The sequence below is a fragment of the Papaver somniferum genome, unplaced genomic scaffold (genome assembly GCF_003573695.1).
Source record: "Papaver somniferum cultivar HN1 unplaced genomic scaffold, ASM357369v1 unplaced-scaffold_16, whole genome shotgun sequence".
Taxonomy (NCBI): Eukaryota; Viridiplantae; Streptophyta; class Magnoliopsida; order Ranunculales; family Papaveraceae; genus Papaver; species Papaver somniferum.
The window spans coordinates 1,586,887-1,610,283 of record NW_020625486.1 but is presented as its reverse complement, the minus strand read 5'-3'; the positions used below and the strand labels follow the sequence as shown (position 1 = coordinate 1,610,283).

The following is a 23,397-nucleotide window of genomic DNA, read 5'->3' as shown; positions in this document are numbered from 1 at the left end:
TCTCCTTAATCGTTAACCATTGTTTTTTACAATACTCAACCGGTTTTGGGTAGTCCGTGCCGTATTCATCCTCAAATTTCTTCAAGTTACATTCGTAAATTTCCTCGGTCATCGACCAAACGATTTTGTCCCATGCTTTCATGAACATTTTCCAAATAATTCCATCCTCCTTCCACTTTTCTTCAAATAACCTATCCTCTTCCTTACGTTCTTCCACGGTTAATTTACTAATGCGCTCATCCTCTTCCTTTGACCTCTTGGTACCCTTCCTTGGTCTTTTAGCTTGGAAATGATGATGGCAATTGGTTTTGAGATTGCATTGAATGTGCCACGTACATTGCAAGTTTTGGGCTTCCGGAAACACTACCGCTATTGCATGCATTAAGGCTTGATCGTTATCCGTTACAATAACCCTTGGAAAATTATCACCGTTATAAATGGACCTCAACGTCTCCAACATCCAAATGAAACTCACATTGTTCTCATGATCCATTAAACCCCATGCAATCGTAAACGTGTTTTTGTCCGAAGTATGGCAAGCAATGTTCAACAACGGCATGTTATACTTGTTTGTCTTATAAGTAGCATCTATCAACAAAATTTGATGAAAGCATTGAGCCAATTGGATCATTTCGGGATGTGCCAAGAAAATACGAACCACTATACCATCCTTTTCTTCCCTTCTCAAGGTGTAGCCGTGTAACTCCGCTAACCACTCCGATTGTTGCATGACCGTTCTACCATCCCATTCAGTCCTTTTGATCGTAGCTAGGGCCGACTTAATTGTAGACAAAGAAGACAAGTTGTCGGGGTCGTCCGCCTTTATTTTACTTAAGATCGCACTCGCTTTTTGGATCCGCATAGACCTCACCGTCTGCATTTGATGTGGTTTTAACTTGGCAACCATTACATGTCCAATTAAATCCAACGGATCATCATGGTTGTGACAACCGTTATCAACTTTATACATTTTATACTCTTTACCTTTAATACCATCGGGCTTATAGAAGACAATCTTAAATGGGCATCCTATCTTCTTGGTATTGCTTCGGTATTTCCTATTCGTCTTCCGTACGTACTTACTATTCTTTCCCTCGTGACTCTTTCGCGTCCCACCTCGCTCACAAATCATTTCAAATCGAGTGTCACTAACATGATTATTTTGAACTACCACGCACATGTTATCTTTTGCCTTGTTCATAAGCCATTCCTTTGCCTCCTTCTTACTTCCAAATGTCTAAACGTGCATAAAACAAAACAAATCTAATAAGCATAACCATTTAACATATAAATTTTGAAAAAAAAAGAAAAGTAGTAATGAGTATACCAAATCGTTTGCATAGTATAGGGAAGTGTCGAATAGAAATCATCAACAAACTCTTCAACGGCCTGCATATGAAAGCAACAAATTATTATACAATAATCGGAGGTTATTAAATAAGTAAAACTGCCGAATATACTATATTCGGAATCCTATCGGTTACCCAAAACACCCGATTTATGCAAATGAATGTACACAGTTTACTGAGTGCAAAAAATGATATAATCGAAATCTAAAATATATAGTAAAACAGCCGAATATAAATAACCGGAAGATAACTTTAATCGATAAACATCCGATTTTAAAGTTTTCGGAAATTTTATTTTGAGGCCACTGTTATATTCGGCAGTCAAATAATGTTAAACTATTACCGATTGTAAAGGATAAGAATACTGAGTTTTGAAATTTTTTGAGGAATTCGTTTTTGGGGCCATTCGGAGGTAAATAACTCTACATAACTACCGAATGTAGATTTTTTTTGGAAAACCAGTTTGGGGTTTTTTCTCATATTCGGCAGTAAACTACTATCTTGGAACTACCGAATATACATATTTGGTACTCAGTGTGTTATATTCGTAAGTTTATTCGAGAAATTATCTACCGAATCTGGGTAGTTCATGGCATTCAATGCATGCAATAATCGGTTTTTCTTGTTTACAAAAGAACACAAACGCATGCAAATCGAGTATTTGAGTTTCTTAACACAATACCTGTGTTTTACATGCATCGTTAGCTTCAATATCAGGCGATTCTCCATTTTCTTCCCTGAAAGGGTCGTCTAGGTTTTCCTCTCCACAAAAGTTTGGATCATTCAACATATACCCCAAATCGTCATCTCTAAACGGTCGTGAACCCTCAAAATTTTGTTCTTCGCCATGATTCTCACCTTCTTCTTCATATCCATCCATTTTTGTAGTGATAAAATGGGTTTTTCCTTTTTTCCTTCACATTCTTCTCTATAACTCTAACAACTCAAAAATGAAAAAGAAATGGAAAAAATGAAACAGAAATCATTCTAATACTGCACCGACTACAATCGGAAGTCTGGGTAATATTTTGGCTTCCGATTACAATCGGAGGATAACAATGTTATCATATCCTCCGAATATATAAGGATAATTTCGCCATTACGAATTACGCGAGATAAGGGCTGCTATATTTTTCCTTTAGGTGACCTTTTTTGTTTTATTGTTGGCCCTAAATCCTTTTGAGTGACCCCTAAAAACGCTATGTTAATTTAGGCAGAAATGTAAACGGGCTTAATTCCGGGTACAGTTTTGATAAGATGTAGCAACGTGGCACTTTCTCTATTCTACAGGTTTAACTAAAGTCTATTTCGTCCCCAAAAATACCCCTCTCATCTGAACTTCCGGATTTCATTTCATAAACCCTAAGAATTCAATTTCAAATTTCAAATTTCCTCTTAACCTCCATTACTAAACAATCCACTTTCTTTCTTTCTGAGAAAGAAGAATAACTCCCCTTCGTCTGTTCAAACTCTCTTAGAGAAGAAACCCAGTAGAGTTTGGACCTGCGAAGGTGAGATTGTTCTTCTGCAAGGGAATGTCTGCCTGATTTTGTCTAACGAAGGTAATAAAAACTCTACTAATTCGGATCATTGGATTAATTTGACCCATTTTTTCCCTGTTTGCAAGTAAATTAAGAGTTTAACTTAATGAAATTATTCCAATTTTTTTAATTTAATCGCTTCCATCTAAAATTTCTGTGTAACAATTACTTGTGGCTACTAGCTCAGATTCAGGAGCTTTCGCAGATTGCGTGAATTCTTCTTCTTCAATTGCTCTTGGTGCTGATGACAATCGTCAATCTACACCATTAACGGATGTGACAGGATGAGGAGGACACACTAATGGTGGTGGTAACAGTGGAAAGGGTTGGGGACCTATTAATTACACTCTACTAGCAGTTCAGAATGAAATGGGTATGGTAGGTTTAAGGAGTTGTGATGTTTCTTTTGTGTTTTTTTTTCAAACAACATCAAAACCCCATTAACAACTCAGAAAACAAAGACAATTTTTCAACAGGTGTTACACCCCTTCTTACTACAACTGGGTCTACTCAATTATGGCAAAATCAACAAACCCATCATAATGTGAATTACCCCGTTAATACAAAACCCGTGTTGATCAATTAATATAAACTTTCTAAATAGTGGGCGGAATCCGCTTAGTCAGGTCCAATCCAATATTATGTATTTGATAATAAGAGCCATGGAGCTGGTAATGTTACGATGGTTGGTTTTGCTGGTAGTGGTAATGGTGGAACAGTGCTAATTTATCAATGTCCTCAAGAGAAACTTGTCATGATTGTGGAAATCAAGCTAAGAAAGATTGTAGTCACAATGGTTGCAGAAATTGTTGCGAGGCCTTGGGTATAATTGTTCTACTCATATTAAGAGTATTTGGGTCTCAGCGTCTCTGCGTCGCGATCCTCAGTTGATTTCTCCATTAGGAAATGATGATCAACAACAAGGTGATGTTGTGATGTTGGTGTTGCGTGTTGGAATCAAACTGCATTTCATACTTTTACACCTAAAAGTTTCGGTACCAGCTCTAGGCACCATCACCAAGGTCTGTCACTCATCCTTCTTTTTCTTCTTTCATGTGAGTTTGCGTACTTTTCATTAACATTGTTGTATGTTATGTCCTTTTGTTCGAGTAGAAAAGTCATTCATATGAATTTGGAGTTGTTGGATATTTCTCGCACAAATGAATTTTCTACTGAATAATAAAATCTGAATGAGTAGGGTTATTGATTGTATATGTAGATGCAAATTTTCGAGAAGCATTACCTAAGCAAGTCCAAGCACCTGCAGCGTTTAAGTGTGTACATGTGAAACCAATTGTGGTGGGATGGGGAAGACGAATAGCAAACTGTTGTAAAGATTGGTGGACACGTGTTAGAAGGATTCTATACAATATATGAGTAGTGCGTGGTAGTGAAGGACTTCCAAACATATCCGGGTAGTGGAAGAAACCCACATTCTTCATCACCAATTATCAATCAGTCTGATGTACATGGTGGAGCTGCGAGCGGATTGCTTGGATCTGGAGGTATGAGTTTCAAAATACCTGCCATAAATTATTGAACTTTCTATTTGTGTCTGTATTCAATCTTTTTAATATTTAGATTATGTTGTCTGAAATTGATAATGCGTAGAATTCGAGTTGTAAGTGAATTGTTCTTGTAAAACATGCATCTCTCTGATTTGTAACACGCTCTTGTTCTCATCTTTGTGAAGTTTCATTTCACAGTCCATACTCCATAGTTGTTGTTTCACACCAACAATCCATGTATTATACTATATAAGGAAGATGTTTTAGTTGTAAGGTTAACAGTAACACAAGTTGTTCTAATTTTTTTATAGTGTAGTTGCATTTATGTGAATCTGTCTCCATGCTAGGAAATGTCATTGTCACTTACCTATCTGTGGTACTCATACTATACAGATAAATTAAATTTTTTTCTTAATAACTACGTTCTCATACAAACTATCCTAGTTTGATCCTAAGTCTGTCTTGGTTCCTCAAAAATTAGTTGTAATAATAATGCTAGAAATAAGTGAAAAACCTTTCTTAAGGAAATTCTTACTATACTACATGTGTTTGCTGCTATAATAGAAAGACACTGACAATCACGACATTGAGTGTTATTAGTAAAGTAGAGTCGTGAGATTTAGGTCACAGTAAATATATATAGGATGGAGTAAATTTCTCCCCCTTCTTTTATTTTCATATTGCCAGTTTGACTTATGCTGTTTATCATATATTTGTGTTGTTTGGTGTAGTTCTTTGAACCTTCTGAAGGACAGTAAGGACTCCAAGGAGGCACTGAACCTCCAGCGTGCACAAAATGAGAGAAGGACAGAAGCTACTACAGAGGGCAATGCTTTGGTTAGTACAACTTCTCTCTTTCCCACATACCGGAGTTGTCTAAGTTTCCATTTTTTTATCTTCATTTTGTGTATTATACTTTGCTAGTAGAAGAAATGCTCAGAGCATCCCTTAAAGAGAACTAATGTAGCATTGAAAGAGGGAAACTGGTCCTCCACCCATCACAACATATTGATTAGTTGCCCCGCTTAGGATGCTGAAGTAGATGTTAACTGAAGGATAAGATTGGGATTGAAAAAAAATATGACCTTGCTGACTGACATGTTAAAATTTTGGACATGGTCGGCACAGTCAACCGCGATTTTTCTAAATTTTTACATCATTCGTCAAGGAATTAATCTGTTTCCATGAAATTAAAGAAGTTTTTATTTTTCAGATTGAAAAATTAAAATAATAATTTAAAAGTATAAGGGTAGTTTAGTCATTAAAAAATATATGGATAAGGGGTGATGAAAATGACTTCAAAATGTCTCTATTTTGTTTTATTCAATATCCCCACTTAATTTCCATATCCCCAAATGTGGGTTTATTAAAAGGGAACTAGTGAATAAAACAAAATAGGATCATTTTGAAGTAATTTTCAAAACCCCTTGTCCATATATTTTTTATAATCGCTAATCTGCTCTCACTTAGTTAGGGTTTAATAAATTTTTTTATCTTTTTTTAGATAATGATAATTTTTTTAAACGTTTTTTTTGAATTTTTTACTTCCCCCAGGTTTAGATGAAAAGTCGTCTAAGGTATTGAATTACAATCATGACGATTTTCGTCAAGTCAATAATATTGAATATTTTTATGAAAAATCTTCTGACGACTTTTCATGATCAGTTTTTGTTTTGAAATTAAAGAGTCGTCTTGAAATGTAGAACTATGACTACTGTAATGGAATTCGTACAAGTTTATTTCTGTTTCAATATTGACGAGAGTCGTCATGGTTGATATTTAAAATCATGACGACACATGAATAACCCCTAAATTTTCAAGTAGAGTCGTCATGGTTAACAAATTTATATAATGACGACTTAAAAGAGTCGTTATGGTCTATAAATTTAAACCATGACAACTTTTCATGATCAATGTCTATTTTAAAATATAAAAGTCTATATGCTTAAAATTTAGATTTACGGAGACTGTAATGGAATTTGTGGAAGTCTATTTCTGTTTCAAAATAGACAATAGTCGTCATGGATTCTGTTTTTTAAATCCAGAATTTGAAGGAGGCGTCATGATTTATCGATTATAATGACTGTGATTTAACTTTTTTGTGAAAATATATATGAAAAATAAAAAAATAATGGAAAAAATTAAAAATTATTAGAAAAAGTAAAAATAGAGATATTTATGAAATGACACACCTCATAATCCTAGAGGTTAGGGTAATCTAGTCTTTTCGTTGTATCTAGACACCTCTTATCCATCTCCCATTGATGGGAATTGAAATTCACAGCCTTCTTTTAATCCACCCAGCCCCAATTTAATCAGGCAAAAATTCTCTAACTCCCTCCCTCACTCTCTCTTTTCCCTCCTCCTCCTTCAGTCCTCATCTCACATACAGAGAGACCACCCACATTCACTAGAATCACTACCACCGCAATCACCAGATTTACAACTTTGGTTATCTTATTTCTTTTATTTGATCTATTTGTTAGACATGCGTGGTTTGAGTTGTAACTAGGTCTTTATCTTTGAAGTGGATCTTTTCGTATCGTTTGTATTGTCTACAATTGTACAGTTTCTGATTTTTTGGGTAGTCTTTTTTGATATTGAAATTTGTTGCTAGAATTTGGTTCCATAAAATGTGTCAAATCTGTGAGCAAACAAATTGGCAATGAGTAGAGTAGGCCATGGTCATGAGAGATTCTTGTAGTTTGATTCCTATTGCCTTTCGAAATTGGTAGTCGTAAATCATGAATCACATTCAATGGGTTTTGAGAAGAATTCTAAATATTTTAGTGAAAGACTTCGGCTTTTGAAATCTAGTTGTTCTGAATGTTCTTATGTACGCTGCATACTTAAGCTGACTTTCATTTGCTCCTTGTGTAGTTTTCCATTTCAAAATGGAGTACGGTGATGGTTACCAACAATCTCAGAGTACTAAAGATGAGACTGCCTTCTCTTTGGTGAGATTTTGAACTTATAAGCTCTTGTAGGTTTAAAGGATGGATTGTCTATGATGAGGTAATAATGGTCAATGACTCGATGTTCTTTAACTTTTCAGATGTAGATGATACTCTTTATCCTTTTAGTTCTGGTTTGTCAGCCAGTTGCACCAAAAAAATAGGAGGAATGGATTCGTTATAATTGTTGATCCAGGTTGTTTTTTGTTTTGGTTATCATGAATTTCTAATGGTTCCCATCCTTGGATGCTTCGGTTGATTAGATTATATGCATGAAAAGCTTGGCATAGAGAGAAAAACCCCTGAAATGTGTAATTTTCTCCACAAGACATATGGTAAAACAATGGCCGGGCTTAGGGTATGATTTCAATTTGTATGTTTGTCAAAATTGTAAATGTTTAGCAGCAACGCGAGCGTGGTTATCTGTCTTGTTTTTAATATGGTTTCCTAATTGTCTTCAGGCTATTTGTTATCATTTCGATTATGATGAATTCCACATCTTTGTTCACCCTGGATTACCATATGGGAATCTCAATTCAGACCCAGTTTTAAGAAGCCTTCTATTAAGCTTACCTTACCGCGAAGTTGTAAGTTTCCTGAAACTGAATAGGTAAACTAATAATTGTGTATTCTTCCGGCTCGATAGGTCTTCTTATCAATTTTTAATCTTTGCCAATAGATTTTCACGAACACCAATAAGATCAATGCAGCTAAGGGTCTGTACGGACTATGTTTTGAAGGGATCCTATGTTTTGAGAACTGAATCCTACTCACAGCAGCACCGACGGCGAAGATGTACAAAACAACTTTTTGATATAGTTGAACTTGTTTCTCAATACGAGATATTGTTCTTGCTAATGACACCCTAAGTATTTTCCTGAAAGAGAATAGTGTTAGCCGTGAGATTTGACAGACTGAGACAAGTCATGTCAGGAGCAATGATTTCAAGGATTTGTTGCTGTATGGGTTTGCAATGCATTATGCCAGTACTGGGAGAACAGAACATTATCTTGTCGAGGAAGGTACATACCAGTGTTGGTTTATACTGTAACCCTTGCGAAGGGGTGTTAGTTTACCAGCCCATGCTGTGATCATCAAGGGTACTCAGATTTACAATCCCGAGGAGGGGACATGGACTGAATTAAGTCCTTTGGATGTAACTCGGATGCTTGGTCTTGCAGGAAGGCCTCAGTATGACACCTGATAACAGGACATAATGAGCTGCAGTATGCCGAGATGACTTTGGAAAAGAGGAGGGCTGATTCGGTAAGAATTGAACTTTTATTTACTGCTACAGTTTTATTTTCTTGGTGATCTAAATTGCATATATTGGTCTTTGGTTACTCTGGTGTTTTTGTGTTAAATTATCTCTCATGAAGAATGATTCCTGTCACTGTCCATTTATTTATGTCCTCTATCACCGCAAAGGTAAATCCATAAGAACACCTGTAGCCTGTAGGTTTCTTATAGATCTTTGTTCCATTGGCGTGTCTAAATTGACCTTGGATACCATTTGCCGTCCACAGTTTTATCACCTACTGCCCAAATTATAATGAATCAACACTGACAAGATAAACTGTGTAGGCACCAATACATCCAATCCTGACCCCAAACTGCAACTGCATCTTTCTTTTCTAACCATATAGCTGGATGAGTATCCGCCCTGAACTGGCTCAAGTGAGTTAGATGTAACAACTGGATATCTGTCCCTTGCAATGATCCTCTATCAGAATATCACTTGTCTTGGATTAACAGCTGATGCAGTGAAATAACCACTAGATAGGTTCATGGCTAAATTTCCATCACACCCTACATTATGTAGCATTGCTATTTTCAGAATGAGGATATACTGCTTGGCATTAAAGTCCTGAAAGGTCTGCCAAGGAGGATAAAAGAGTAGCTACAAGAATAAGGAGAGTAACAAAAAGGAATCAGCGCGTAAAATTCATCATAGATTCAAGTTCCTCATAACTGAGTCACAAAACCTGTAGCACATATTCTCCTTGGTCCAAATCATGAGCAACAAGAACCCCTATTGCTTCTTGTGTTTGAAAACTTCTCAGGCAATACTTTGTGTTACTGCTTGAAATCAGGTTACAAAAAGAAAATAAAAAACAAAACAAAAAAGGTTGCAAAACAGGAATATCCTTGGAATTTCCATTAAAAAAATGTACTTGGTGTGTCATCCTCTTTCCTCTGTGGGTGTTTTGCCTTGTAAGACAATGACTGGATTCCCAAATTCAAATTGAGATTAGTTAGGTCCAGATTCTTGTCTTATGTAGGAAGTCCTTAGTCTTCTTAATTTATACATAGAAAGCCAACAACTTTTTGTTCAAAATTAAAATAATGCTACTCCCTATTCAGAAAGACAAAATTCAGAAAGACAAAGAAAGAGGAACATCTCTAGTTTATTCTCTCTGGTAATTACTGTTGAAATTAATGTTATTAGTGTTTCATATCGCAATTTCTGTTGTGTATTTCTTACAAATTCGATATGAGCTTTTAGAGATTTCTTGGTTTTTATGTGCTATTTATTTATCTTTGTTGCATCTTTAGTAAACGTTATTGTTATTAGTTTGTTGATGTTGGCAATGATTATGTAGATAAATTCCGATGAGTCAATCGAAGCTATGTTGATCAGCTTGTTTCAAAGAATACAATTACAAGTCATTTAATCCAAAAAAAAAATAATCATTTTTCTAATTTTGAAATTGCATCAAATATAGTAAATGGAAGCAATTTAAACTTCAATTTAGTTCAAAAGAGTCTTGACCTTAGATTGGATTATATGACAATACATACTGTATTCGCAATAAATACGTGTTTGTGAAACGTGTCAATTGAATCTGACTTCCTTTTTGGTATAGCGAAAAAGTGCTCATGGATAGACTTGATGGTCCTGCAAATCTTATGATAGTGTCAGATCTTGACATGACAATGGTAGGAGGGTCTAACTTGATGCTTTTCATGAGTTTTCATTTATTTCCTTCTAATTCATGGCATTCTGTTCTTTGACTGGCCAGGTTGACCATCATGATCACACTTCACAGCTAAGGTTCAATGCTTTGTGGGAATCCAGTTACCGTCACAGTTCTTTGTTAGTTTTCTCGACGGGGCGTACAGTTGAAACTTACAAGTGGTTGAAGAAAGACACACCAATGTTGACTCCAGATATAATTATAACGTCTGTAGGAACTGAGATAGCATATGGTGAATCAATGGTGCCAGACAGTGGCTTTGAGCAATTTCTTAATCAAAACTGGGACCGAGACATTGTCATGGAGGAAGCAGATAAATTTCCTCAACTGAAATATCAGGTATTGCCGGTTGAAACTTGAATGAAACTAACATGATAGCAGCTTTAAAATTGTGGTCTCGCTCGCATAGTTGTGTTTGGATTCTGAATAGTTGTGAGCTTGTATTGTGCAGTCAGAGTCACAGCAAAGACAACATAAGGTTAGCTTTGATGTAGAGAAGGAGAAAGCCGAGGGGGTGATGAAGGCTCTCTCAGAGTGTCTTGAAAATCGTGGGGTAAGATTCTTGGGATGACTTGTTTTGATTTGTTACAAAATTCTATTTTTTGATGGAAGTATGTCTTTATTTGTTGTCTTTATTCATCTTTTCACTTCTTGTGTGGCTTCTTATTTGCCTTTTCTATGAGCAGTTGGACATAAAGATCATTTTTAGTGGAGGCCATGCTTTAGATGTTGTACCAAAACGTGGAGGTAAAGGGCAGGCTCTTGTCTATTTACTGAACAAATTTGGTGACAGAAAACAACCCCGTAATACTCTTGTTTGTGGTGATTCTGGCAATGATGCCGAGCTCTTCACCGTACCAGATGTGTATGGTGTCATGGTTTGTATCCTAAACATAGATCCTTTGTTAATGCAATCATTGCGTCAAAACAGTTTAAACCTGCAGGTTCTCTCAATCTTGTGTCACTTAACTCTGCTATGCAGGTAAGCAATGCAATGGATGAGCTTCTGCTGTGGCACACAGAAAATGTGAAAAACAACCCTAAGATAATTCATGCAACTGAGAGGTGTGCATCTGGAATCATACAGGCCATTGGTCATTTCAAGTTAGGACCAAACCTTTCACCGAGAGATGTTATGGACTTCCCAGAGGGCAGCCTTTCCAGCAAAAATCCTGGTCATGAAATTGTAAAATTCTACTTGTTCTACGAGCGATGGCGACGTGCAGACATCGCCAACTCCGGAAAATATATTCCAAACTTAAAAGCAATCTGTGTAAGTCCAGTATAAGTTCCATAGTTAGCTTATCTCTTTTTATTCATATTTCATTTTTTATATAGATGTTTAGGCTTTGTCTTGTCATTGAGTGTTTAACTGGTGGCATTTGATATAAGTCTGAAACTTATTCATTGTTTGGTCTATTTGGGTTAATAATCTCTCGGTTTATCCCCCAACATGAGCATTGCATCACTTAAGGTTATGACATAATGGCTTAGTGATTTTCGCTTAAATTCTATCCATTCTGACTATCAATTGCTCTTTGTACATGGACAGTGCCCATCTGGAGTCTTTGTCAATCCGTCTGGACAACAGCAGTCACTTCATGACTGTGTAGATGAACTGCCAAAGTTCTATGGAGACAAACAAGGAGAAAAGTTCCGGGTATGGGTGGATCGAGTTACTTCTACACAAATTGGATTAGATTCATGGTCGATTAAGTTCGATAAGTGGGAGTTGTCCGGTAAGATACTAGGATCTATAGTCCTTTTCTGATTTTTACAGTAGCAGTCTTATTAATATGACTATGTTAGTGACATTGCAAAACTCTCACCACTTTTTTATTTCGCTATGTCTTCATAGATGAAGGGCCAAAAGGTTGTACTGTTACTGTTGTATTATGCACCACGGTAAGACATTTTCTTTTCTTTCTATTGCTATTGCTATACTTCACCGTTGGAAGTCTACTAGTTGGGGTTGATTGTGGTCTTCTTTCTTAGGAATCTGCACCAGATAGGTTTGTTTGGATGCATATGCACCAGACATGGCTGACTGGATTTGGAGCTACCGATCAAACTTACAGCTGGTTGTTCTAAATAAAGGCGTATCTTCCATTTTAAGATTCATCTTTAAAGTGATCTGAGCTCTGCACAACTCTGTTGTCCTTATGGCACTACGATTTTAGTCTTATTTATTCTTAGTTTTACAAGAACTTCGTATATGCAGAACAATGTAGGATTCCCGCTGCTTATTCGATTTAATCTCATCCAAGATTGCTTTTTGCAAACCATTGCGCGGTACGGAACCAAATTCTTAACCAATTTTTCTTTGTACTGCAAAGACAGCATAGGTAAACCAAGAGTCAAATTTGCAGGGTATGAAATTGCATATTAAGCATGTAAGGAATGGAAGTTGTTAGGAGCTTGTAATAACTGGTTAATACCAAGTACAGCAGGAACCTTCATAGTAGCTACCTGGAAAAAAATTACATGAAGCTTCCCCGCCCGCAGAGCATTTCTTACTAACGCCCAGTATTATAGAACACCAGGACACAAAATTAAAACAAGCTTCATGTATGTAGTGACTATTAAATGATCCAAACTAGCTAAATACGTTACCAGAACAATTGATGATCGGATATTCAATCTAGCCTAATTAAGCACTACGTAAGAATTGTGCTTTTAATACAGTAAAATAAATAAAAAATTGTTCATTTTCTTCTTAGTGTTTATCGTTTACACATTTCAAAATGTAATTCAATATTCCCTCGGTTTCGATTTACTTGACGTTGTAGAAATTTTCACGGATATTAAGAAATATCTGAGAGTAAAATCTTTCCAATAATATCCATACTAATTTCTACTTAAAGATTTAAATAACCTAGTTTTGTGTTTCTAGAATATAGAGAAAGTTATCAATCCCATAGTAATGTATTTGGGATGTACAAGATTGAGTATATATCCTCCATGGGGTGTATTTAAAAATTATAGAGTAAATGTTTTTATGTTGATTACCGTGAGAATTAATTCTCTGGTATGATTCCAAAGCAGGGGTAGACTAGTGAAAATTGGAAAAAAAAAAAACAACTAAAACTATCATCTAATTTGGAACACAAAAAAAACCCTAAAAAAGCAAGTAAAATGGAACGGATGGAGTATCTTCTAGTAAAAATAAACTTCGATTAATTGATTATAAACCACAAAGCAAGATTGGAATCATATGAAATCTACTCACAAAATTGTTCTTCAAATTGAACCCGAAAAACCCAAAAAGGCATAAACAATTAGGTCTTATATCACAAAACAAAGACAATTAAATCTAGAAAAATCTACCAAAATCATTTCTCTAATCTTCGAACTAAACCTAAAATAAATAATAAACAAAAATATATCACAGATCTATCAAAATCTAAAGCCTACAAAACAAGTTAATCGAAAATAGTAAGAAAAATCAAATTAATCATAAAAATGGAAAACAAGAAATAAGAAATCGATCAAAAAAATCAAATTAAAACGATAACCAAAAGATCAAAAGAAAAACAAACATAAAAAAGAAGTCGATCAAAGATACATAATCAATGAAAAATCAACAAACAATAATCAAAGATCAACCACTAACCTGGAAAAAAAAGAGTCGTCTTCTTTAATTTCAAAACACGATGTCCCCCCTCTGTTTCTCTATCCTGAAATTCTCATATCTAAAAATGAAAAAAAAAATCCAAATTTTTTTTTTATATATGAAACAGCTTAACAGGTTATTAGGGATATTACGAAAAAGCTTATATTTTTTGAATCGGTAGAATTTGGAATAACTCGTCCATGTTTAGACTAAACTGTTGCAAGCGGAGACTATTCGGACTAGAGGATACTGGGCTTCAGGTGAATTGAATAAAACGTCCAAAACCCACAAACTTTGGGACTAAACGTCAATTTCTAAAAAAATTACATGAAGCTTCCACGGCCCGCAGAGCATTTCTTACTAGAGCCCAATATTATAGAACACCAGCACACGGAATTAAAACAAGCTTCAACTCCTATACTACGGGTTAACGAGGAATACTATTAGTGTGTTTGTTTGCATCTTACTCGACGCGAGTCAGATGTTAGACCATTTATTTTTTATTTTGAGTCAGATCTTACTCGTTATTTGACTCGGACCTAATTCCCGATCCGGATCCGTTTGAATTAAGCGATAAAATACTCCTGGTTCATGGGATGACACCAAACCACCGACTCACGTATTTTTCAAATCTAATGAATCAGATCAGAGTAAAATCACACTAACATACACCCATGAGCATTCTAAAAACTTACCTAGAACATTACCAAACTCACCAAATCATAATTCGCAATACGCGACGATAACATTACAGCTAATATTCCTCTCGGTTGTACTCCAATTTTGAACCCACCAGAAAGCCAACCTCCCAGTACAGAAACTAAAGCCTGTCACCTGAATTTGAATTCCAGTATTGATTGGCACTTGGCAGATGTTGACTGTCTTTTGACCATGGGACTAAGTATTGAATTGAATTCAGACAAAAGCACAAATATAGCCAAGAGTTTCGGCCCAATAGAATCCAAAAAGTGTCTCTTTGTTTTCTTCTTTAGAAAAACGGAAATCCTCCACCTCCTTTAATAGTCTGATAAACCTTCCTCCTAAAACTGGAAAAAAAAAAAAAAAAAATGTCAAAGAAAACGGATTCTATCACCATGAAACCAGAAGATTACTTCCACAGTCCAATTCACTACGCAATTGCAATTTCCGATCACAAAACCCTAAACAAATTACTCTCAACTCTCCCAAAACTCAACGATCCATCAAAAATCCACACAGAATCAGATTCAATCTCCCAAGAAAAAACCGCAGATTCAATCTCATCACTCCTCGACCGCCGCGACGTTCCACACAGAGAAACACCACTCCATCTCGCCGTCCGTCTCAACGACACAGTCTCCGTTAAATCACTCGCTTCCGCCGGATCTGACGTTTCATTACAAAACGCTTCCGGCTGGAATCCGTTGCAAGAAGCTGTTTGTTCTAGTCATAAGAACTCTGAAATTGCGTTGATTCTACTTCGTCTTCATCACCGTGCTGCTTGGTCTAAATGGAGACGGAGATTGCCTCGTCTTGTTGCTGTTCTGAGAAGGATGAGGGATTTTTATATGGAGATTTCTTTTCATTTTGAGAGCTCGATTGTTCCGTTTGTTGGTAAAATTGCTCCGTCTGATACTTATAGGATCTGGAAACGTGATGGTAATCTTCGTGCTGATACTTCTCTTGCTGGATTTGATGGATACAAGATTCAGAGAACAGATCAGAGTTTTTTGTTCTTAGGTGATGGAGATTCAGAACATCATATTCAACCTGGTTCGTTACTAGTACTGAACCGTGATGAGCATAAGATATTTGATGCGTTTGAAAATGCCGATTCACCGCTTTCTGAAGCTGATATCAATGGATTCTGGGAACAAACATCGGTTTACAGACCTGGTATGGATGTTACACAAGCTCAATTAGTCCCTAGAATGAATTGGAGAAGACAGGAAAAAACTGAAAATGTTGGGGAATGGAAATCTAAAGCTTATGAAATCCACAATGTTGTTTTCAGTTTCAGATCAAGGAAAGTTTCTAATCATAATCATCATCACCGAGAAAATTCAGAAGAAAATCAAAATCACAATGAAAAATTAGTAGGAGTAGCAGAAGAAGAAGAAGAAGAAGAAGATGATATTATCCTGCCATTAGAACTCGACGAAGATTCAGACGGATTCTTAGTCGCTGAAAATCCAAGACTATCAACCTCCACTTCCTTTTCATCATCATCATCAGATCGGAGAAGACACAGTAGTTTCGTCCGTCAAGACAGAGAATGGATTACAGTCGGCGCCGGCAGGAAGAGTGTCGACACCACTGTAACAGACCGAAAAAGACCTCCAGTGCCGCCTCCGGCGGCGGCGCAACCAGTACAAATGCCGTTACCGAGTAAAGAACGCGAATATGTGAAGAGTTTACGGCCGTCGGTGTGGTTAACGGAACAGTTCCCATTAAAAACGGAGGAGATATTACCGTTACTAGACATATTGGCGAATAAAGTTAAAGCGGTCCGACGGCTGCGAGAACTACTTACGACCAAATTTCCGCATGGGACATTTCCTGTAAAGGTAATAAGCTAAAGCTCTTTATTTATTAAGTTTTTGTTTTTGCTTATTTTTCGTCTTTTGATGCTTTGCTTGAGCATTCATTCAGGGTTCATGATTTCTGGGCCTACATTGGCACTTTTGCTTTATTGTCATGTCAATATCATCAGAAATCTTGTGATGTTGTTGATGATGGCCCATAATGATATTTATTATCTTTGTTATATATTACTTGGACCAATCAAAATCCGAGGTTGGATCCGACGGAAACTTGTGGGGTTAACAAAAAATTTGTACGGAAAATATCTTTATTTTTGGTCGGACTCATCGTTTTCCGGTCCTTTTTCTAATTTTTTTTTGAACCGACCGGTCTTTACTGTGGGACCCACAGTTCCGTTTTCCCTATGAAGTTTTCAAATTTTATTATAATCAAAGGCTTTGTCATATCATCTTTTACTACCATGTTTGAATATATGGAATGGTAGGGAGACTTGAGTTACTGAATGGCCGGATGTGATTGACACAGGTTGCAATTCCGGTGGTGCCGACGGTGAGAGTGATAGTAACATTTACGAAGTTTGTGAATTTACAGCCGGTGGAACAATTTTACACTCCGGTTACTAGTCCGAGACATCTGTGTTCTAATGGAGACTACTACTACCAGCAGCAAGAAGAAGAGAAGAAAAGACAACAGAAGGACAAGCAGAACAACAACAATTCATCGTCAAGTTCATGGTTGAGGAGAAGTAATAGTACATTGGCAAGCAGCAAACAAAATCAAAGGTGTTCATCAACTGCTGCTGCAGCGCCATTTCAAGCTGATGAGGATCCGTTTGCCATTCCGTGTAATTATACCTGGTCGAGAAACGATGATACGGCCAATAATAAGGATCAAAAGCTGAAGAAATCCAAGTCAATTAGGAAATCAAAGTAGAAGAAAAATTAGTTATAGAGAGGAAGACACAAATTTTATAATGAAACACCTAGTGCTCTCAAGTCTGGGCCTTAGAACCAGTGTAATTGCGGTTTTGCAAAATGATTTAGAAATGCTAAATACATAATTATAAGTCTCTGCTTCATAAGAACCGAACAAACTACACTACATTGAACTCTTGTCATACACAACTCCAAGCTGTGCTCGACTACAACGGATGACAGCGGCCACACATGACCGAGTAAGAAGTCCAAATGAACAAAATAATCATGATCCATGGAGAGTTATATCTAAATGGTGTTGCATTATAGGCTACAAGGACAAGGTCTACAAATACTCTGACACCAATACCCCAAAAGCTTCCAGAAGCTAGCCAGGCGCATAACACAATGCATGAAGTGGAGTGCACTGATGACAACTTTTAAGATCTTGCCTGTATGAAATAACATAGCTACAAAAAACAGGTCTCAGAAAGCAGCTTCAGAAACATGACATTACATCTTGCATTATTTCTTGCAGAGGGACAGATTTCCTTGCTGAGTGTGGCTGAAAACACCACAACCTGCTTATCTGAGGAGTCAGCCTTGAAGAACTGCTGTACACCTTCCCATGTCTACATAATTTACATTACAGTGAATGACAATTTTATAAAAATAAATTTATGGACAAGAAGCTGGCAAATAAACAATCAAGAAAACAGATGATTATTAAATTTGCAGAGATTTCTTTACCAATCATCTCGTCAAAGAGTCTCTCTGCCTCATTCAACCGGCATGAATTGCAAAGTCCATCAATCAAACAAGTGTAAACAACTACATCAGTTACAACATTCCAATCTCTGTGCACTTCAGAGAAGAGAACCAAAGCTTCAACTAAACCTCCTTTACAAAGTGCATCTATGAGGACAGAATTCGAAACAACATCTGGTCTTCAGTTCCATTTCAACATCTTGTTTTTGATCTGAAGAGCAAGACCACTTCACCAGTTTCACAAAGACCCTGAATCAGTGTAGTACATGTAACCACAGTAGTTTGAATACCTGTTTGAGTCATTTTAGCAAACACTTTGAACGCAGAATCAACCTTTCCTTGTAGGCACAACCCTTTAATCGGTGTAGTGAAAGTGATAGTAAGAGGATGATGACCTCTCTTAATAATCCCTCCAAGCAAACAACTATACCATGTACCTACACACCTCTAAAACCAAAAATCAGTGTTCCTATGGTTATAGTTTAAACTTAAATCTACCACAGAGACAATGACAAATAGATCAATAACTCATTTTGCAGGAGCGATATCATTTATGCTGCTAGCTGGTCAAATAGAACCGCTTAATGTGGAAGTTGCAAAACTGCTTGCAGGTGCACTCATTGTAAACTCCACAGAGGACAGAGAGCTTCCATGTGGATAACCAGCATCTTTTGGGGTTCGTTTCTTTTATCGTTAAGAACTCGTGCAATAACAAATTAACAATTGCAGGGATGTAAGTGGACCCAGGTTGTGTTTGTGAAAGAAGTGATTGACGCTCACGAACTACAAATTGCAGAAGCCGTGCTGTACAGGAATCGCAGTATATCTTCCGGCGGACTATCTCTTATACCAAGACTAGTACTTTTCTATTTTGCAAAAGAGAAACTATAAACTGTTGCTCCAGAAAAAGCTTCTCTTTAAGAAACACACATTTCAATTTGCACCATTTCTCTAGGAAGACCAGCTGACTGAAGCCAAAAGCAGGATAGTTTGCAGCATTCCTGAAAGCAGAAATAGTCAGCAAACAGAGATTGACAGCGAAATGTATCAGAATTTCCAGAAAAAGTTCTAACTTAGTATCATAGCCAGAGGAGATAAGAGTTACAAAACCATTTTGAGTAAATTGTTTGACCAAAAAGACAATGCAACGGACAACAAAAAATAGTCATCTATCATGGCAGAGAACTAATCTAAAAGGGGAAACTTTGGAAATTTACAGGTAGCATCGATGAGATCTTACTACGAAAACAGAACACAACAAGAGTAACATCCATCATGATTACAAAGAACTGAACTAAAAGGGGTAAAATTGGGAAATTCACATGGTGCGTCGACGAGATCATACTACTAATACAAACTAAAAAGGGAAAACCAGCTTATACCTGAAACAAACTGTGTGCTGCTACTTTCACATTCTTTGTGCCGCCAACAGTTCAACAAATACTGATGTAAGCTTGATGCAACATTCTCTTCATGACAATTTAGGCAAACCTCAGTTATATCTTGATGCCAACGTAGAGCTTCTTGAATTGGTGACCAGACTCCGAGCTTCTTCCAAATTACAACAGTCAATTTCCTAACTAGCTTTCATCATCCCACAAATGCATTCTCCTCGAACTGTGAAATACAACTTCTTCTACTTTTTTTACCTTGAAAAAGAAGGAGTTGTTTTCACTACTAGACCAGAATGCAGCAATAGAATTTCAATGTTTTTCCTCTTCAAATGGAGAAAGCATATCAGCCTCAAACTTCCATTTAATATATCCATAAAGTCGCCAAGAGAAGTTTTGAATCATTATCTGAAACCAAGTTTACAAAAGGCTTCTTACTCGTTTCCAATTGCTCTTGAAATCGTCTCTCCGCGCGAAAGCCCCAACCTTTCCCTTCGTCAACATTTTCACCCCCACTTGATAAATGTAGACATCGAGAAGAAACCTTCGCAGAAGGGTATTTGGGAAATCCAGACTCGGATTCATGATGTTTATTGATGCCAACATCATACAAAGGAGAATCCGTCCTCCTACGGCTGCTGGTTTCAGCATTAAGTTTGCTCATGTTATATTTATCTCTTTGCTTTTCACCACTTTGAGTAACTTGATTCTGCAAACCCCGCGCTTCGGAATCTATCTTTTCAGAATTATGCAATTCTACACATCCCAATATTGAACTTTCCTTTCCACTCCTCTCCAAATTCGAAACAACACATCTCATTGTTGAATTTTCATCCCAACACCTTTCTAATCTGGTTTTGAATATCTTTAGTGTCATCAGGCCCAATCACATGTTCCAGAATGGCGAAGTAAGCTCTAGTTAGGGGACTTAACTCCACTATTTTTCCTTTTTTCCAATAAGTTTTTCCATTATTCACATAATCATTATACTTGCCTTTTAAGCGCTGGAGATAGTCATAAGCCCTCGTATCAGTTATGGATTTATCCTCAAATGTTACTAACTGAAATAATGACTTTTTGTCGGACTCTTCCCTTCCCATAACATTTTTTAAAACCTCAACCATCTTCATCTCTGCAAGTTATTTCTACAACCCAAATTAAATTAATCCAATGCCATTCTGTGCATATCCATGATATTTTGTTGATTGTATTCTTTAGTGGATGGGTTCCAAAAACAAAGAAACCTTATCATGTTGATTGCATTATAAATCCATAAGCAACCATTACAAGGAGACCTAATAAGCATATGAACAGAACAACCTAGAGATCCAGATGTGAAATCTGGTTCATCATCATTTTCTAATTCAATCATTTTTCTAATACCAAAGAAGATGAATCATAGGCTTGAAATTAGAATCAAACTACAAATTTCAGAAACACTTACAAATGGGATGATGGAGTTTGGAGATCACATCTTACTGAATCGCTTGATTTTTGTTTCAGATTTGATTTGGTGAGCGGCAGGGGAAGATTAGGGTTTAGAAAAGCATATTTTTGCACTCTCTCTTTGCTTTTATAGCTGCGGCTGGGAAGATGTTTAGATGGACTAAAAGCAGCCCGCTTTAGGTGATCCAGCGGGGTACGGGCGGATCTGATGACATGTCGGGCCGGCCTTAAAGAGCTTAAAAAGATTTTGTTTACTGTCTAAAGATACTCTGACACCAAATTCCAAAAGCTTCCAGAAGCTACCAGATTAAAGAGCTTAAAGCTACTCGGTCCACCCAGGACACAATGCATGAAGTAGAGTGCCCTGATGACAACTTTTAAGATCTTGCCTGTCTGAAATAGCATAGCTACAAAAAAACAGGTCTCAGAATGCAGCTTCAGAAATTTGAGGAGTACTGGCCACAGGACAGAAGGGACATTACATCTTGCGTTATTTCTTGCAGACGGGACAGATTTCCTTGCATTACATCTTTAATAAGGAGTCATCTTGAAGGAACTGCTGTACACCCTGGCATGTCTACACAATTCACGTTACAAGGAGACAATTTTATGAGAAATAAACATATAGACAAGAAGCTGATTATTGGGGAATAAACAATCAAGAAAACAGATGAGGAGGTTTCGACCACAAGCTGCTAAAAGTATTTCAGGCTTAGCTATTTGCAAAGAGCCAAAGAACCATACCAAGAGACTCCAGCATTTTATCACATTCATCAAGGTTGAAGTGCCCAACATTCCACTCTGCAAAGTTCTTTTCCCTGTCCAATGCAAGTATCCTCCCAGGAGTACCAACAAGACCGCTAAGATATGTACTTGAATATCGTCAAGTACATATCTTAGATTTTGTTTCTTAACTCATTCCAAAGAATAAGCATCAACAGAAAAGGGTCAAAATCTTCATTAACTAGAACAGATGGAAAAAATATTGCCTTATGAAAGTTTAATTTGAAGACAAACCTAGTAAGCCAATTCTCGCGTGTGACACAAAATTAGAGCACCAACTTACTCGGCGACAGGCTCAACTTGCTTCAATGCAGAGAGGATAAAGACAACACTTTAGCCCATCCCAGAAGTTAGTACACGAATTTCCGCTGCGAGTAACGCCAGTCAATCATTTGATTTACTATCATCAGCAACCACAATGCAATTAACTTGGCAAGCTTGAAATAGGACGGGCCATAAAGTTATGAATAGTTGACTTTTCGGATTTTAGCAAAGGTATTGCTACATTTTTAGTCATTTTTCTTATAAAAAACATATTCAGTGGTAAAGCTTCTAATTTTCGGCATATGTAAAAAGGACATCACCGAATGTAAAACAAAAAAAAAAATTAAATAGATAATCCTATTTTTAGGTATATGTGTAGCAAAGCCATGTTTATACATTGTAGGTACTCTACTGAGATTTGAAGTTATTTCGTTAAAGCTTTTAAGATAGCTTGGACAATACCAAGAACTTTGCTTTACCTAATCGAAGCATGGTCTACCAATGTGTTGCAAGATAGAGGTAGGGATGTTTGGAAAATCTTGCATTATGCGATTTGTTGGATTCTTTGGAAGGAAAGGAACGAAAATGTTTTTGGAGGTCGTCACAAAAATGCACAAGAAATTATTGATTTGGTTAAACAATTGGTAGTCTTATGGTCTTGTGATAACGATATTTTTAAGTACATTAACCCTAGCTTAATTTGGAGCAATTGGGACACTCTAATGTGTATGTAGTCCTCTGTGTATTGACCTTAGTTTTTCTGTTTTTCTTTTTAATATAACCTTCTCTTCGAAAAAAGAAAAAAAAAACTAATAATCAAAAAGCTTCAAAGTTCAAATCATATTGAAATTTGTTTAAAACGAATAATCCAATTATCTTGTGATTCTTGTATATAAATATGTTATATGGTTTTCGGAGTGAAAACAAAAATTTCAAAAGGTTGAAATGTTTGAAAAATTAAGATGAATCATGTTCCAGTTGTCAACTTCTTCCTATGAAGCTACACTGTCGCACTTTTGAATTCTCAATTATAAATTCAAATCCAATGTGGCAGGGACGGACTCAGAAATGTTCACAGGTAGAGCTAGAATCTCATCAATAACATGTGCGGCCGAAGGCCATGACAAATACTTTTGAACGAATTGCATTATTAGTGGTTAATTGGGGTTTGCCTATATAAAACTAGATATATATATATATATATAGGCAAGTAAAAGATTAAAGAGGGAGGATCCGTGGACACTCTTAGATGAACACTGTCATCATACATGATTTGCGTCATTTTTTTCGCAAATCCCAAACGACGATGAATTTAAATTTAATATTTTGATGATACATTCCTCTTATAAGACTCCACATTCCTAC

General features: G+C 36.5%; 2 protein-coding genes and 1 long non-coding RNA gene across 8 annotated transcripts; 2 read left to right on the top strand and 1 right to left on the bottom strand.

Annotated features, from left to right (window-relative positions):
* Nucleotides 1-2,826: 2,826 nt before the first annotated feature.
* Nucleotides 2,827-12,612, top strand: LOC113337446 (sucrose-phosphatase 2-like). Of its 6 annotated transcripts, XM_026583123.1 has the most exons (16): nucleotides 2,828-2,911; nucleotides 3,078-3,912; nucleotides 4,110-4,395; nucleotides 5,130-5,235; nucleotides 7,279-7,355; nucleotides 7,454-7,548; nucleotides 7,814-7,939; nucleotides 8,032-8,618; nucleotides 10,220-10,292; nucleotides 10,376-10,669; nucleotides 10,782-10,883; nucleotides 11,017-11,208; nucleotides 11,313-11,603; nucleotides 11,883-12,069; nucleotides 12,189-12,235; nucleotides 12,326-12,612. In XM_026583123.1, exons 9-16 carry the CDS (start codon nucleotides 10,233-10,235, stop codon nucleotides 12,419-12,421), a joined length of 1,269 nt encoding a protein of 422 aa, XP_026438908.1. In that variant the 5' UTR covers nucleotides 2,828-2,911; nucleotides 3,078-3,912; nucleotides 4,110-4,395; nucleotides 5,130-5,235; nucleotides 7,279-7,355; nucleotides 7,454-7,548; nucleotides 7,814-7,939; nucleotides 8,032-8,618; nucleotides 10,220-10,232; the 3' UTR covers nucleotides 12,422-12,612. The 6 variants fall into 6 exon arrangements, with proteins under 6 accessions (XP_026438910.1, XP_026438908.1, XP_026438907.1 ...); XM_026583122.1 differs by having other exon boundaries at nucleotides 3,078-3,263; nucleotides 3,367-3,912; nucleotides 7,279-7,939; XM_026583124.1 differs by lacking the exon at nucleotides 7,454-7,548 and having other exon boundaries at nucleotides 7,279-7,413.
* Nucleotides 12,613-15,004: 2,392 nt separating this feature from the next.
* LOC113337420 (ankyrin repeat domain-containing protein 13C-like) lies at nucleotides 15,005-17,420 on the top strand. Its single transcript, XM_026583093.1, has 2 exons — nucleotides 15,005-16,489; nucleotides 16,992-17,420. Exons 1-2 carry the CDS (start codon nucleotides 15,011-15,013, stop codon nucleotides 17,397-17,399), a joined length of 1,887 nt encoding a protein of 628 aa, XP_026438878.1. The 5' UTR covers nucleotides 15,005-15,010; the 3' UTR covers nucleotides 17,400-17,420.
* Nucleotides 17,421-17,718: 298 nt separating this feature from the next.
* LOC113337421 lies at nucleotides 17,719-21,063 on the bottom strand. The gene is made up of 3 exons (XR_003354236.1): nucleotides 19,531-21,063; nucleotides 18,131-19,149; nucleotides 17,719-18,012 (listed from the first exon to the last, which is right to left on the bottom strand). It is a non-coding gene; the product is annotated as an uncharacterized LOC113337421 (long non-coding RNA).
* Between the last annotated feature and the right edge of the window lie 2,334 nt (nucleotides 21,064-23,397).